The sequence below is a fragment of the Notolepis coatsorum genome (assembly GCF_963971535.1).
Source record: "Notolepis coatsorum genome assembly, contig: SCAFFOLD_3920, whole genome shotgun sequence".
Classification (NCBI taxonomy): Eukaryota; Metazoa; Chordata; class Actinopteri; order Aulopiformes; family Paralepididae; genus Notolepis; species Notolepis coatsorum.
Genome location: NW_028169244.1, coordinates 1 through 15763, shown reverse-complemented (window position 1 = coordinate 15763; position 15763 = coordinate 1). Strand labels below are relative to the sequence as shown.

The following is a 15763-nucleotide window of genomic DNA, read 5'->3' as shown; positions in this document are numbered from 1 at the left end:
CTGCCACAGTCACGTCACAACACACGTCCACCGTGACTGTGGATTATTACTCACGGACCTCCGTTACATTTACTTTACGTCGTTCTGGCAGTGCCGCGGAGGGTTGCGTGCTAGGCCACACCTGTTGACCAATCCCTCCTAATCTTTAGAACCTCTCCTTTTCTTTTTTAGTGCTCTGTGTAAACTTTTACTTCGTCCCGTAATGAAGTCGATTCGTTCTCACCGGCTGAACTGACACAGATGCCTGTCCAAAACAAGCATCTGTTGATTATAACCAATCTGTGAGAGCTTAAAGCCACAGCGAATAATGTCTTATTAAAAGGCCCAGTGAGTGATCCAAATGTAAACAAAAGGGTTAGCCAATCACCAAAGAATTAGAAATGGGAATGGAGACATGTTTTCCCCCCTCAAGTTGATTGACTGAGCTATTGATGAACGCATTAACACGAGAGAGCAGGTACATTTGAGTGTTTCTTTGTATTGGCTGTATTCTGTGGACAGAATATATGCGACCATAACCCACATTCATATAATGGTAAAAAAAAAATGCCGGATTTGGGGCTTTAACTCTGCGCCCACAGCTCTATAACCACACATACCATTGTATACATTGTGTCAGCGTTATGAAACGGACCTTGGTCTCGGTCTGTGGCGCTGACCGTTAGCACTGTGGTTCCCGGGCCTCGGTCTCCATCACCTGGGTCTCGAACTCTGGCCGCGGGAACGCCGGAGCCTCGTCGTTCACGTCGATCACCTGCACACACAGCACCTGGGAGGAGGAGAGCTGGGGCGTCCCATGATCCTCCGCCACGATGGTCAAGTTGAAGACTTCCTGCTCTTCCGGTCCAGAGCTTTGAGGAGGGAGAGAGAGCCAGAGGAGAGAGAGAGAGAGGCAGAGCTTTGAGGATGGATAGAGAGCCTAGAGGAGAGAGAGAGAGAGAGAGAGAGAGAGAGAGAGAGAGAGAGAGAGAGAGAGAGAGAGAGAGAGAGAGCAGAGCTTGAGGAGGAGAGAGAGCAGAGAGAGAGAGAGAGAGAGAGAGCAGAGCTTTGAGGATGGAGAGAGAGCCTAGAGAGAGAGAGAGAGAGAGAGAGAGCAGAGCTTTGAGGATGGAGAGAGAGCCTAGAGAGGAGAGAGAGAGAGAGAGAGAGAGAGAGAGAGAGAGAGAGAGAGAGAGAGAGAGAGAGAGAGAGAGAGAGAGGTGAGATGGAGAGAGAGAGAGAGAGAGAGGAGAGAGAGAAGAGAGAGAGAGAGAGAGAGAGAGAGAGAGAGAGAGAGAGAGAGAGAGAGAGAGAGAGAGAGCTGGAATCGCTGAGCCAAGTTGTTTGTTTAATGTTCAGCTGCTTTGCTGTCTTTTGTTGTATTTTGCAGAACTCATGGCTTGCTCCCTTTTCTTTTGAATTCCTTTTGGTTACGAGTGCTGGCTGGCCGGCTGGTGTGTGTGTCTGTGTGTGTGTGTGTGTGTGTGTGTGTGTCTGTGCGTTTGTTAAAGCTATTCTTGTGAACATGTAATTTTGGCTACCTGAGAGATAGCAGTTATTTACACGCCTGCAGGGCTAGTAAAACGAACCCATTACAACTTCACTTTATGACGGTTTTCCACAATAAGAGAGAAACCACATTTAATTCACTCACAGTCTATTCTACTCGGTGGTTTTCGAAAGGCCTCGACCAAAAAAAAAAAGCGTTGATCTTTCGTCGACTTGTACTTAGTACCGTAGTAGGGGGCTACTTTATCACTGGACATGTGTGCATGTTTATATACATGTAAAGCAGATATAAGCCCCAGTAGCCCCCCTTTACACACACACATGCAGAATCTCTTGTACAAACTAGAACTGCAGCACTCGACCATATATGGCGTTCCCCCACCTCCTGTACAACAACATAGCTGTTAAATCTGTTAAGCATTAGTTGGAGAGGTGTGTGTCTGTGTGTGTGTGTGTGTGTGTGTGTGTGTGTGTGTGTGTGTGTGTGTGTGTGTGTGTGTGTGTGTGTGTGTGTGTGTGTGTGTGTGTGTGTGTGTGTGTGTGTGTGTGTGTGTGTGTGTGTGTGTGTGTGTGTGTGTGTGTGTGTGTGTGTGTGTGTGTGTGTTCTATGCAGCAGGGGCTGGTTCAGCTAGCTATATGGTCGGTGAGGGGGAGACCGCATCCACTTCTGAGTCTCTGGCTTGACTTTCCAACCTCCTGGTTCTACACCCTGCAGCCCTGTCAGCACCCCCCGAAACATCAGGGTCAGCCAAGGTGACGGAAAATGGGAAAGTCGTATGTGTGCGGTATCGACTTTGTGTGTGTATGTGTGTGTGTGTGTGTGTGTGTGTGTTTGTTTGCACTCCTATAGTTAATTATTATTGCAAAACGAAATTATTAAAAGTCAGTACTCAACACACAATGCATAATGAAACTAACAATTAAGGTTAAGGTTTGGGGTTGGGTTAAGGGTTAAGGGTTAGTTTGAGGTTAGGCTCAGGGTTAAGGTTAGGCATGTAATCCTATGGGTTTACGTTGAAAGGTTTTAGTTAAGTCCTCACACATATAGTAATTCTACACACACACACACACACACGCACGCACACACACACACACACACACACACACACACACACACACACACACACACACACACACACACACACACACACACACACACACACACACACACACACACACACACACACACACACACACACACACACACACACACACACACACACACACACACACACACACACACACACACACACACACACACACACACACACACACACACACACACACACACACACACACACACACACACACACACACACACACACACACACACACACTGTCTGCTACTTGAGCAGGCGTGCTGTGCCTTAGAGAGGTGTGTAATTTATGATTGCCCCAGCAAGCCAAACAAGCGCACGCACACACATCCTGCACGCTCACTGTACTGTGGGACTGGAGTGCTGATGCTTCTTGGAGGCTTGCTGTGTGAGTACCTCCTGGGGCCCTGGTGGTCCTCCGGTGTCCCATGTCTGTATGAGTACCTCCTGGGGCCCTGGTGGTCCTCCGGTGTCCCATGTCTGTGTGAGTACCTCCTGGGGCCCTGGTGGTCCTCCAGTGTCCCATGTCTGTGTGAGTACCTCCTGGGGCCCTGGTGGTCCTCCAGTGTCCCATGTCTGTGTGAGTACCTCCTGGGGCCCTGGTGGTCCTCCGGTGTCCCATGTCTGTGTGAGTACCTCCTGGGGCCCTGGTGGTCCTCCAGTGTCCCATGTCTGTGTGAGTACCTCCTGGGGCCCTGGTGGTCCTCCGGTGTCCCATGTCTGTATGAGTACCTCCTGGGGCCCTGGTGGTCCTCCAGTGTCCCATGTCTGTATGAGTACCTCCTGGGGCCCTGGTGGTCCTCCGGTGTCCCATGTCTGTATGAGTACCTCCTGGGGCCCTGGTGGTCCTCCAGTGTCCCATGTCTGTATGAGTACCTCCTGGGGCCCTGGTGGTCCTCCGGTGTCCCATGTCTGTGTGAGTACCTCCTGGGGCCCTGGTGGTCCTCCAGTGTCCCATGTCTGTATGAGTACCTCCTGGGGCCCTGGTGGTCCTCCGGTGTCCCATGTCTGTATGAGTACCTCCTGGGGCCCTGGTGGTCCTGCAGTGTCCCATGTCTGTATGAGTACCTCCTGGGGCCCTGGTGGTCCTCCGGTGTCCCATGTCTGTGTGAGTACCTCCTGGGGCCCTGGTGGTCCTACAGTGTCCCATGTCTGTGTGAGTACCTCCTGGGGCCCTGGTGGTCCTCCAGTGTCCCATGTCTGTGTGAGTACCTCCTGGGGCCCTGGTGGTCCTCCAGTGTCCCATGTCTGTGTGAGTACCTCCTTGGGCCCTGGTGGTCCTCCAGTGTCCCATGTCTGTGTGAGTACCTCCTGGGGCCCTGGTGGTCCTCCAGTGTCCCATGTCTGTGTGAGTACCTCCTGGGGCCCTGGTGGTCCTCCGGTGTCCCATGTCTGTGTGAGTACCTCCTGGGGCCCTGGTGGTCCTCCAGTGTCCCATGTCTTATTGAAAACAGACCACCACCAACCCTGTCACTCGTATCGCTGCTGTTCGACTAACACCTTCTTCAAAAGGGTAAACTTTTCAGTAGTTAAATGATAATGCCGCCGTTATTTTATTATATTAAAAATATATATATATTCTAGCAGCATAAATGCATGATTGCGATGGCCATGGGCATTGTATATACTTTTCCCTGGAAAAGGTCTGTAAGTGAGTTTTGTGCCCATATGAGTTGATTCGTTTGGATGACTCCCGCCCCTGCTGTACCCAGCAGTCAGTCAAGCAGTGAGGTAGAGTGGACCAACAGGTTTGGGGAGCAAGGCGCCTGAATAAGGAATTCATTCATGTCAATTTTGAATCTGATCTCATAATTACAGTTTGAATGTTTAACATCTTACCAGGTTTGATTGCTTTGCACTATATAGTATTGTATATTCGTATATTGCATAGTATATTGTATATTGTACAGTAACTCAGTTACTCTATTCTGCATCGAACATTGTACATATGCATATACTGAACACTGTGTCTACGTACGTGACTTCTATTTTTACTTCTATTTTTACATGCTATACTATTTTATTTTATTTTATACTTATCTTTTGTCTAGCACAGTCTCTGGAGCGTAACAGAAAGAAGCATTTTGTATAAAAGTATTCTGTACTTCTGTATGACAACTATTAAAGAAACTTGAACATAAATTTTCAAACAGAAAATCACATCCCTGCGTCCTTAGGGTCTTGCAACTTGCTCACAAAATACACAACCATGTATTTTTACAATTTCTTTATAATAAATATTTGTATCTGGAGATACACGGTTTTCACACAACAGCAGCTATACATAACACAGGACATAACAGTGCTGTCTTTAAAAATAACAGCAGGAGTAAATTGAGAGGATGGATAGCTCATATTGGCACAGCAGACATATTATTACTATGGCTGCTACTTTGGGTAATAGCATAATAATCCCCCCCCCTCTCTCTCATTGGCCAGCGGTTAAGTATCTCACATTAACCTGCTTTTAAAGCCGTCTAGCTGTTGCCCGCCCCCGGCCCCCCAACACTGGTGGGCTAAGCTAAATGCCACTCCAACCAGTGAGACAAACCAGAAGTGGAATATCAAGCCTTGTTAATTCACCAGGGTGCTTGACAGTCGTGGAGTAAAGAGTTTCTCCCATCTGGAGGCTCCATTATGTGTCTAACGGCCACTAATCCCGTCTCAGCCCGAGCGACGCGGCCCTGCCCACCTCCGATGACTGAGAAATTACACTTTCATATACACACACACACACGTATATATATAACATATCAAAGGCCGCCCTTCTTCCATGTCCCCGGCCCAAATAAAGCCCGGTTCCCACGAACGAATCCGTCAGGAGAAGATCAGAGACGCGTTATTCAAGTGGAATATTGCTCTGAGGCATTGAGAGACCGTCTAGTAAAGGAGCTTATGAGGGTTATGAGTGTTCTAGCAGTGAGAACCGTGTGGACGGAGTGGGAACATTATGGTCTTTTGGGAAAGTCCTACTGGTTCACTGGGTGTATATGGGTGAGATGATGATGATGATGATGATGATGATTATTATTATCCATCAATCATGAAACACAGCATAAAAGCGCCCAAGGCTAAATTCCCCATTGTTTGAAATCAATCAGGGACGAATTGTTACTGTGACAAATGTTGCGGTACATTTCTCCCTAATCACGCCTGCCTTGGGTGGAGTGGGAAAAAGATATGTGTGTGAAATCCCCAAATCTCCTTAGGATATTAAAGCTGCACCATTTGAACCTCTGAAAGGTCTATGTAAAGTGTGATATATCTTAAGCACTAAAGATATAAAGTAACAAAGAGAAAATCTGGATCTCTGGAGCACTGTTTGATACTAGAGCTGTGGTGCTCCTACCCAGCATTTATCAAAGCTCAATGTTGGTTCATTTTGTTTCGGTATCAAGATTAGAAACACATTTCCAGCATTTGTAGGTAATTATTGTTGTGGTCATTTTTCTTCTTGTACTTTCTATTTTCATTTTCTTATGTTATGTCTGAGTTGTTGTTGTTGTTGTTGTTGTTGTTGTTGTTGTTTGGGTCAAGAGACTTACCGGTGTTGAGGTTGAGACTGAAGCGACCAGCGCTGTTTCCTGCCTGAATCCTGTACGACACTCTGCCATTCTCCCCCTCGTCTTCATCACGTGCCATCACGTACACAATCACAAAGCTGTCAGCAGAGAGAACCACTGGGTCAGATTACAGCGACAAAAGCATCCTAAATGAACTATCAACCCGTATTGCTGTCTTTTTTCCCCCCTGTACGCATTATAGAGATGTACCACAGGAATACCATAGTAATTATTTTTACTATAGTTCTTTTTTGTATGGGATTTTAGACTTGGTGAGAAAATAATCGAACTTGATTTATTCAGGCCTTGTCCACATGGGTATTTTTGAAACTGTACGTTTTGTCTATGTGGTTTGGCCTTTCAAACATGCACACTGTGTTTTAGGTCACTGAAACAGGACCTTTTGGAAAACTCCTGCCAGGGTGAATATTTTCAGAAACTCAGTTTAAAAAAAGACAAGGTTTATTCGTGTGGACGGATGAAACCGGACTTTTATGGAAAATGCTGACATCATGACTAACAGCCCTGTCCACACGTATACGGATATGTTGTATCTGCAATCAGGACCATGGAGAGCTCCCTGCAGCCTCCTGTTCACGCGGAAACAGCTGAAAACTGAGTTTTGAGGTCATGTTGTGTGGACAGAGATATTTTCTGACTCTTACCACCTAACCTGCACGGACTACAACATATAACGTATGACGTATATCATGTGAGTTAAGATACCTTATGTATACAGCACCTGTGTATACTGTTTACTTTACTTACTCATAGTATATATTCAGATTCTAATTCTTATTGACAATATTGATTGTAAAATATAATATAAGGGCATACAAACCCTCATCTGCACCTTTGATTACACTGTTTACTTTCTCATATCCTTATATTCAGGGTGAATTATATTGTTTAAACAGTTTTTATCTTTATTATAATTGTATTGCCTATATTTATGTCTTTCTACTATTACCCTCCCCATACCTGTACTTCCCCTCCCCCCGTGTTGTACATGTGGAGTTGACCGCACATGAGACTATGTATGAAGGACTGCATGGAAAGTAAGTTGATTAATTTAGGTCTACTTCAGTTGGGTTGATGAATGAAAACAGTTAAGGCAGCAAGTGAGATGCGTGAGAGCCTGTCTCGTTTGTCAGGCTAATGTGGATATTTCCAGGAGCGCTGTAGACTCAGGCAGAACCATTAGCCAGATACAGGCTGTATTCTGGAAGACACTCTGACGTCACCGGCCATCTTCGTATAGGGGACAACAAACGGGTTTCTAGATCAAATGTATGCGTTGAGCTCCGTTTTTATTACATCTTTTATCACATTCTTGTTCATTACATAACCTTATATAAGACTTTCGATTTGGATCTTTGATTTTGTTATTAGTACAAAACGTAACACAGCAGCTCTTTGGCATTGTGTTTAATTTGCCGCTTTTCCGATCCGTTTTCTGCACTAAATGAAGCGTAAACAATGTACCGGGAGTGAGTTTTCCCCCCAAGCCGTAGTGGCCTAGCAACAACAGACAGGAAGTTGACTTGGAGAATGTGTCCGTCACACATGTGTCACCCACCCTGCTGGCTGGTCCTCCATGACGCTGACGGCCGACGGGGAGCTGAAGACCGGGGCGTTGTCGTTCTCGTCGGTCACAAACACCCTCGCGGTCACCGAGCCCCAGCGCCTCAGGGACGGATCCAGCGCCCGGTCTGTGGCCCGCACCACCAGGTAGAGGGAGGACGTGGCCTCGTGGTCTAACCTCTGACCCAGGCTCAGCACCCCGGTGGAGGGGTCGAGGGTCAGGAGGTCCGGGGTGTCGGGCCAGCGGTGCTCGATGGAGTAATGGAGCTCGCTGTTGGGTCCACTGCCATCCTGGCGGGTGGAAATGAAAGGTCTGCGTTAGAAGGGCGCTAACTGATGATCGTTCATAAAGATCGCCTTGTTGTTAACACCACTACAGTATGTGTAAACAAAGGAGTGTAAGGAGTGTAAGAAGTGTAAATAAAGGAGCGTAAACTCCTGTTGCTGACCTTATCTATGGCCTGGAAGGTGTAGATGGAGGCCGCCGGCTCCGTGTTCTCAGGGATCACTATGGTAACGGGGTCTTCGTTGAACTGCGGGGCGTGGTCGTTGCTGTCCTGCACATGGATGTCCAGCTGCACCCGGTGGCTGCTGGGAAACGCCCCCCGGGAGAAATCCGACACCTCGACGTGGAGCGTGTAGCGCGACCCCTTTTCATAGTCCAGCTCCCGCACCAGATACACGTCTCCCTTTAAGCGGTCCACCATGAACGTCCCGTCCCGGTCCGTCCCGCCCACCACTAGGTAGGTCACCTGGGCGTCCAAACACGCGGACTCATGCTGGTCACGTGGGCAGACGGAGCCGATGATAGAGCCCGGGGTGGCCCCTTCCACCGTGTTGAGCGCCATGGAGAAGACATTGTGCTTGGCGTCGGACCTGGATGAGCTGAGGACCTGGAGGGAGAGAGGCGCGTCAAGGTCAATGTGTTACAGTCTGTGTTACAGTCTGTGTTGTATGATTGCCTGTGGTGCAGAAACACCCAAACCTTTCAGTCTTTTGCTGTTTTGTTGTCATTATTACTACAGTTAACACTCGTGGGCATTCTCATTGTACGTTAAGATCATACACGGGGCTTAAAATGACCGCAACCGTCCCAGAAACAACCCCCAAACTACAGTTACATGTGTCCCAAATTGAAGAACTGTCGCAAATCTCCCAAATATTTACTTACACCAAATGTATTAAATAATCTTTTATTTTTGTATCTACAGTCCTTAATCTTAAACTGCAACGTCCCTCATATGGGACATTTTCGGACTTTTTGCAACCTAGTGGCTCGGGTGTGCATATTTTGTAATACAATATATATATAGAATTGAAGGCTTATGGGGCGCCCCAGTGGGGAACCACATAGCGCGCTCAGCCGCGACACGGGCGACCCGGGTTCGATTCCCGAACCCGTCGTTATTTCCCGAATGTCTTCCCCCCACTCTGTCTCCCATGTCTCCTCTGTCTCTCCCTACTGGACTGCCCAGTAGTAATAAAGCGATAAAACGCCAAAAAATAAATATAAAAAAAAAAAGAATTGAAGGCTTATTTGTTGCCTGTCGATAGCAACAAAATCCGACAAAATCCGTTCAGCGCTTCTCGAGTTACATGCCGTATTTGAGGCTTGTGCAAAGTACACGGTATTGCGCAAAATACCACTCCCGACTCAGGCTGCAGTAGTTCCGTCAATCTAGATCCGATCTCGAAAATTATTGTGGATCGTTGTAGCCAATGAGTGTGGCTTTCCAATGATTAGCCACATGGGGATCTACATAAAAAAACAAAAAACACAAAAAAACACAAAAACAGGAAGAGCAAAACAGCCGAATTAATTGAAGTCTATGAGAAAACTGAGTTTTTCTTTCTACACAGTTTACCAAAATCACTCCTAATCACTCATTTCTGAATGGATCTTTATGAAATTTGGATATGTACTACATAAGGCCATACCACCTTCTGGGGAAATACTACCTCTGGACTACTAACTACTACAGAAAAACTTTAGTAACAAGTTTTTTTACAACTCAAGTTCAGACCTATGTTACTCTATTCCTTTAGCACTAAAAGTTAATCAGAAACTTCAGAATGTCATCTTTCAAAAGAGACCAGGCGCATGCATGTGCTATAAGTATAAAGTATGTTGTTTTGGTTTGCAAAAAAAGTATGCAGTCCTCAAAAACGAAAACGAAAATGGCCAATTTTGGAGGCGCCTGTTAAGTCTGTTTTGTACCGTTCCTTGCAAACACAATTTATATGTGAGTGTTAGAGTGTTTGACACACAATGATGGCCTTGGGTCTGTTATTTTTCCTGAACTAACGGATCAAAGAGCGTAGAGAGCAAAACACAAACAGATCTCAACACCCTTCAACCTGATAATCACATACGTGTCCACCCACGTATGCACTTACACATACGCACAGGCATGCACACACACACACACACACACACACACACACACACACACACACACACACACACACACACACACACACACACACACACACACACACACACACACACACACACACACACACACACACACACACACACACACACACACACACACACACACACACACACACACACACACACACACACACACACACACACACACACACACCATAAAAGGAAAGACGTTTAACAATAATCAGATCTATCTGATGACTTTATTAAACATGAATGGGAAGGATAAACCCAGAAGAGGAAGGAAGCGATTAAGACAATTAGCTATAAGGGTATACTGGCTATAAGCCTCTGCCTCTCACGCAGGGTAGCAGAACTGATCACACAGACCCGGTTACAGACACAACTGGCCCAAATAATACAGCTGATCAAAGGTCAGATAGAGAAACAGCTCAAGTCTTTATCTTAAAGCTCCAATCAGGAGGTTATGCAATCATCTAAATCTCAGATATGTCCACATGTCCTTGGAGAGTATGATTTTATACAGTTTTATTGTTTTATTGTTTATAAACATTACAAAGGTAGAAAACTCATGTGTATCTGTTCATTACTGTCAGTATTTCTATCAAAGGCTCTTCAAATGTCTTCAATCAAATAAATTACTAGGAATAAAAAGTCAGTGGTGGGGTGAGGGTGTTTCAACAGTGGGCACGATGCTGAAAATCACAGAACATTAATATTTACCAGACTATATCAGTGTGCTGTTCAAGGCAGTTTCTGCTGAAAAAGACACCACTGTATCAGTGTTTGTATTTCCCATTACGCCTGCCAATACCCTGGTATTCACTCCTATAGGCTAGGTAGCCAGTGTGTGGTTTCCCAGTGTATTACCTTACCCCTGTGTCTGATTTTACCCACAGCTATGTGAAATGTTATCTCAAAATCATTATCTGGAAACGTTAGCTTATGGGTGTGTATGTGTGAGTGTTTGATTGTGTCATTACAGTGCATTTGTGTGTGTTGTTTGCATGTATGTATGTGTGTGCGCTTGTGTGTGTGTGTACAGTATGTGTATTCTCATGTGCGTGCGTATGCGTATATACCACTGCCAGCTACCGTACGTATGTTGGCGTACTGTATCCCCTGTCTCTCTGTGTGATCAGAGAGATTCCGTGCAGCTGGCCCTCATCACATCTCATCTGGGAACACTTGATTCCAAGGTGCCTGTTTCCCCTTGGTCTAATCTCTCAGTGTCACAGAAGGCAGGGGTGCAGACCAAATCTAAGGCGAGCGCTCCCACTCTAATTTGCATCCTGTTCCTTTTCTAAATCACACAAAGAAGACACAGCTTATGAAGCTCCACAGTCAAGATCAGACAGAAGTCTTTAAAAAAAATCTATTTGATTTTATCTTTGTGAATTCCTGATTGTTCTCCTGATTGTGTGTTGATTCTCCTGCAGAAGATCCAGAACACTAGCTCAATCCAGACCTCTTCCCTCCTGCTGCTCAGGGCTTCTCACCTTGGGTTTGGGTTACCCCGCTCACCCCCAGAGCAGGAAGCACGCGCTGGATTGGATAGATGCTTTTTGTTATTACAGGCACTGATTCACTCTCTCCTCTCTCTTCTCTCTCTCTCTCTCTCTCTCTCTCTCTCTCTCTCTCTCTCTCTCTCTCTCTCTCTCTCCCCCCTCTCTCTCTCTCTCCCCCTATCTCTCTCTTTCCCTCTATCTATCCCCCCCCTCTCTCTCTCTCTCTCTCTCTCTCTCTCTCTCTCTCTCTCTCTCTCTCTCTCTCTCTCTCTCTCTCTCTCTCTCTCTCTCCTCCCTCGTCCCTCCCATTGCAGTTATACCGTTTATTTCTTGCACAGCTGAGGAAATTACTCAGGAGACTAGGAGCTTAAAGCCAGGAAAGCGGAGCACTGAGGTAATGTATAAATATGACCAAACATGTTGGAGGCTAGGGGAGGCTTGGTGGCCTCTCTGTCCATTTGCCTGGGAGTTTTGGTGTGTGTGTGTGTGTGTGTGTGTGTGTGTGTGTGTGTGTGTGTGTGTGTGTGTGTGTGTGTGTGTGTGTGTGTGTGTGTGTGTGTGTGTGTGTGTGTGTGTGTGTTGTGTGTGTGTGTGTGTGTGTGTGTGTGTGTGTGTGTGTGTGTGTGTGTGTGTGTGTAAGTTCTGTATGACTGGGCCATGATGTATTGTATACTGTACCTCTTTTAAATTTTATTATTATGTTTTTGGTAGATTTTTATTTGTTTGTACTACCGGGCAGTCCGGTAGAGAGGAGAGAGAGAGGAAGAGAGAGAGAGAGAGAGAGAGAGAGAGAGAGAGAGAGAGAGAGAGAGAGAGAGAGAGAGAGAGAGAGAGAGAGAGAGAGAGAGAGAGAGAGAGAGAGAGAGGAAGAACAGGAGACAAAGCGGGGGGAAGACATTCGGCAAAGGACGCCGGGTCCGGGAATCGAACCGCGTGTATCGCGTTACATGGGTCGCCACTTGGGTGCCCTGTATACTGTACCTCTATACAGTATATGTTGTATGCAATATACTTCAATCAATCAATCAAGCACATATGTAACTGTTACGTCTCTTAACCCTTTCACCGCCACACGACAGAAGGTTAACCCTTTACTATCACACTACGGATGGTTAGCCATCGGTAGTGTGATAGTGAAGGGTTAACCTTCTGTAGTGTGGTAGTGAAAGGGTTAACCCGCTGCCGTGTGGCAGTGAAAAGGTTTAACCTTCTGTGTATCGTCGCAGTGGAAGGGTTAACCGGTTGGTAGTGCGGCAGTGAAAGGGTTAATATACGACTACCTTTCTAATGTTTATGTCCCTTGCCTATTTGTAATTGTATGTGGGAAAATAAAATGATGCTTCACATGTGCGTGTGTGCGCCGTGCACTAGTGGCCTGCGAGGCACCGGGGGCAGGGTGTATAGCTACGGTATGGTTTCTACCTGGATGCGTAGCAGGCACGTGGAGCTGAGGCCCGGTGTTCCGTGGTCAGACGCGGTCACGGTGAACGCGTACTCGGCCCGGTCCACCCATCGCAGCGGGGAGGAGGTGCGGAGCTCTCCGGTGGCCGGGTTCAGCGAGAAACGCTCAGCTCTGGAGCCTTATGGAACAGAATGAGAAGTCAGAAGCAGAGACACTTTGTTATTCAGCCGAATAACATCGACGTCCTCTACAGGAGGACAGCTTACAAAGTTCCACAGTAGGACAGGAACACATGGGGGTACAGTACTAACCAATGCATATAGGGATCGCAACTAGACAACTGCCAGACATAATGTACCTATAATGGAAAATATATCCATCACAAAACAGACGGAAGGTATTGTTGTCCATTGCTTTGTTTTTAATTAGAACCAACATAATTGTGCATTTGCAGAAACAAATCTGTAGCTTTGCCAACGTCAGCTCCAAAAGATTACCCTCTCCGAACTTTTCGATTTGTCAGAATCCTCATCAGCCTCGTCCGACAAACGTATAGTCCTCATTGAAAAACAGACATAGACAGACAGCCATAACAATCAGTGTGGCCCTTACCTTCACCATAAAGCAGCAGGGTAGCATAGAGCAGTGGTTCTCAACTGGTCTAGCCTCGGGACCCAACATGTTCCTTAGTCATTAAGTCGTAAAGTAAATTTTTGAACCACTATGATTTATTTCAAAAATTTCACAATCTTCATGCACTGTTAAAAAGATAAAATAACACAAAAAAGTGCAACAAAAGTGCAACTAGGGCTAAAAACCCAATGAAATAAAGTTATAATAAATAATAATGCTTCTTATCAGATTTCTTAGCTTAACATAACAGACCTAGTTTGGGGGAACTAATGGGATAACTGGGGTTGCAACAAAAGTGCAACTAGGGCTAAAACACAATGAAATAAAATAATAAAATAATAATAATAATATATGCTTCTTAGCAGACTTCTTAGCTCAACATCCCAGGGAACTAATGGGATAACTGGGGATGTTGTTTGCTCCTGACAAGAGTCTCAAAGTCTGGGGTGATGATAGACAAAGCAACTCTGAGGTCATGCTCAATGTCCAATCTGTTCCTCCGCTTTGTCTTCAGCTGGACCAGAGCTGAGAAGCCACTTCACAAACATAGTAAAAAAAAAATATACACACATTTTAATTTTTTTTATTCTTTTAACTTTTTTATTTATTTATTTTTTTACACACACATCCGCGACCCACTCAAAATGGCCCTGCGACCCCCTTTTGGGTCGCGACCCACCAGTTGAGAAACACTGGCATAGAGTATGGTATAGTAGCAGTGGAGGAGAGGGGACATAGGATCTCTATTGGAACTGCTCTTTTATTTGATCTCATCTCATCTCACACGAAGATCAGCTCGACGTCATAAGCATAGTTATATGCCAGTAGTACATCAAGTCTTTAGATCAATGGAATAAATGCAGCTAAGTGTACTTCCAGCGGGCCTCACCTGATAAAGAGTAGTAGACGGTGCCGTTCTCTCCCTCGTCTGGGTCTTTAGCCGTCACCGTCCTCAGGATGGACCCCGACGGAAGCCCCTCCAGGACCTACCAAGCACCACAATCCTGGCTGCTTATTCCATCCTTCCACACATTCGCTTATCATTGCACTTTACTTAACCTCGTCTTTGACCTTTTCATTCTCTCCCTCCCAACCTCCCTATAGCTACATAAATCTCCCTCTTCTTTCATCTCCCAAAGCACCACCTTTCTCTCTCTCTCTCTCTCTCTCTCTCTCTCTCTCTCTCTCTCTCCTCCCCTCTCTCTCTCTCTCTCGCTCTCACTCTCTATAGAGCGCCCAGTCATCATATTTCATATACTGTAATGAGGAATTCGTCAGTCTGAGACACACATACAGCTGCATGTTTCACCAGGGAGGTATACTGTATGTATCCCTATTTCTACTCTGTACAGACATGTACTGTACACACATCAGATACACTGTATATCGTTAATGCAGTTTACTGTTACCTTGCACTCTGGCTAAATGCCAATTTCTATAATTTTAAGCTAATCTAATGTAATCTAATGTAATCTATTCTAATCTAATCTAATACGGAAATGAACTGGAGTAAAACCTGTATTGAGTATTCCTTCGAGATTTACAAGAGAAATACTGTTGTGATTCATAATATTCCTGTGTTTTTATGGTTCATACCACAGAAACCATACAGTAGCATTTCTATGCATGGAATATTCTAGAAATGTATGGCAATCACTCTAGTATTCCTGTAGTTGTGTTGTACACACTGCTGTCCATAGAAATACTTTATAGTTATTTCTATAGTAATTGGGATGTATGAAAAACAACACTGCGATCCTATAGTTAGTTAATTTCCGTATAGCCTACACTGTAAGAAAAAAAGCTGCAAGAAAACGGTAAATGTCTGGCATCAATGGTTGCCAAATACTTAATGTTAAATTACAGTAAAATCAAATACATTTACAGATGACAACCTTTATTTAATGGTTAATATTTTGATAAAAGGTAATTACTGTATTTTTATGGCATTTACACTTAAAGTAGAAAAACAAAAGTAATCTGTAAAATAATACAGTGAATTTCCTGTGAAAAAACATTTAGTGTAGGTCCCAGTACTCACCTCTATGAGGAGCTCCCTGGCCGGGTGGGCGTGG

General features: G+C 45.4%; 1 protein-coding gene across 1 annotated transcript; it reads right to left on the bottom strand.

Annotated features, from left to right (window-relative positions):
• Positions 1–6062: 6062 nt before the first annotated feature.
• Positions 6063–15745, bottom strand: LOC311248763 (protocadherin-16-like; the record flags this gene model as incomplete). The annotated part of the gene is made up of 6 exons (XM_084339592.1): positions 15730–15745; positions 14578–14674; positions 13076–13233; positions 8182–8625; positions 7728–8023; positions 6063–6246 (listed from the first exon to the last, which is right to left on the bottom strand). The coding sequence occupies exons 4-6, from the start codon at positions 8578–8580 to the stop codon at positions 6063–6065; spliced, it is 879 nt and encodes a 292-aa protein (XP_084195718.1). The 5' UTR covers positions 8581–8625; positions 13076–13233; positions 14578–14674; positions 15730–15745.
• Between the last annotated feature and the right edge of the window lie 18 nt (positions 15746–15763).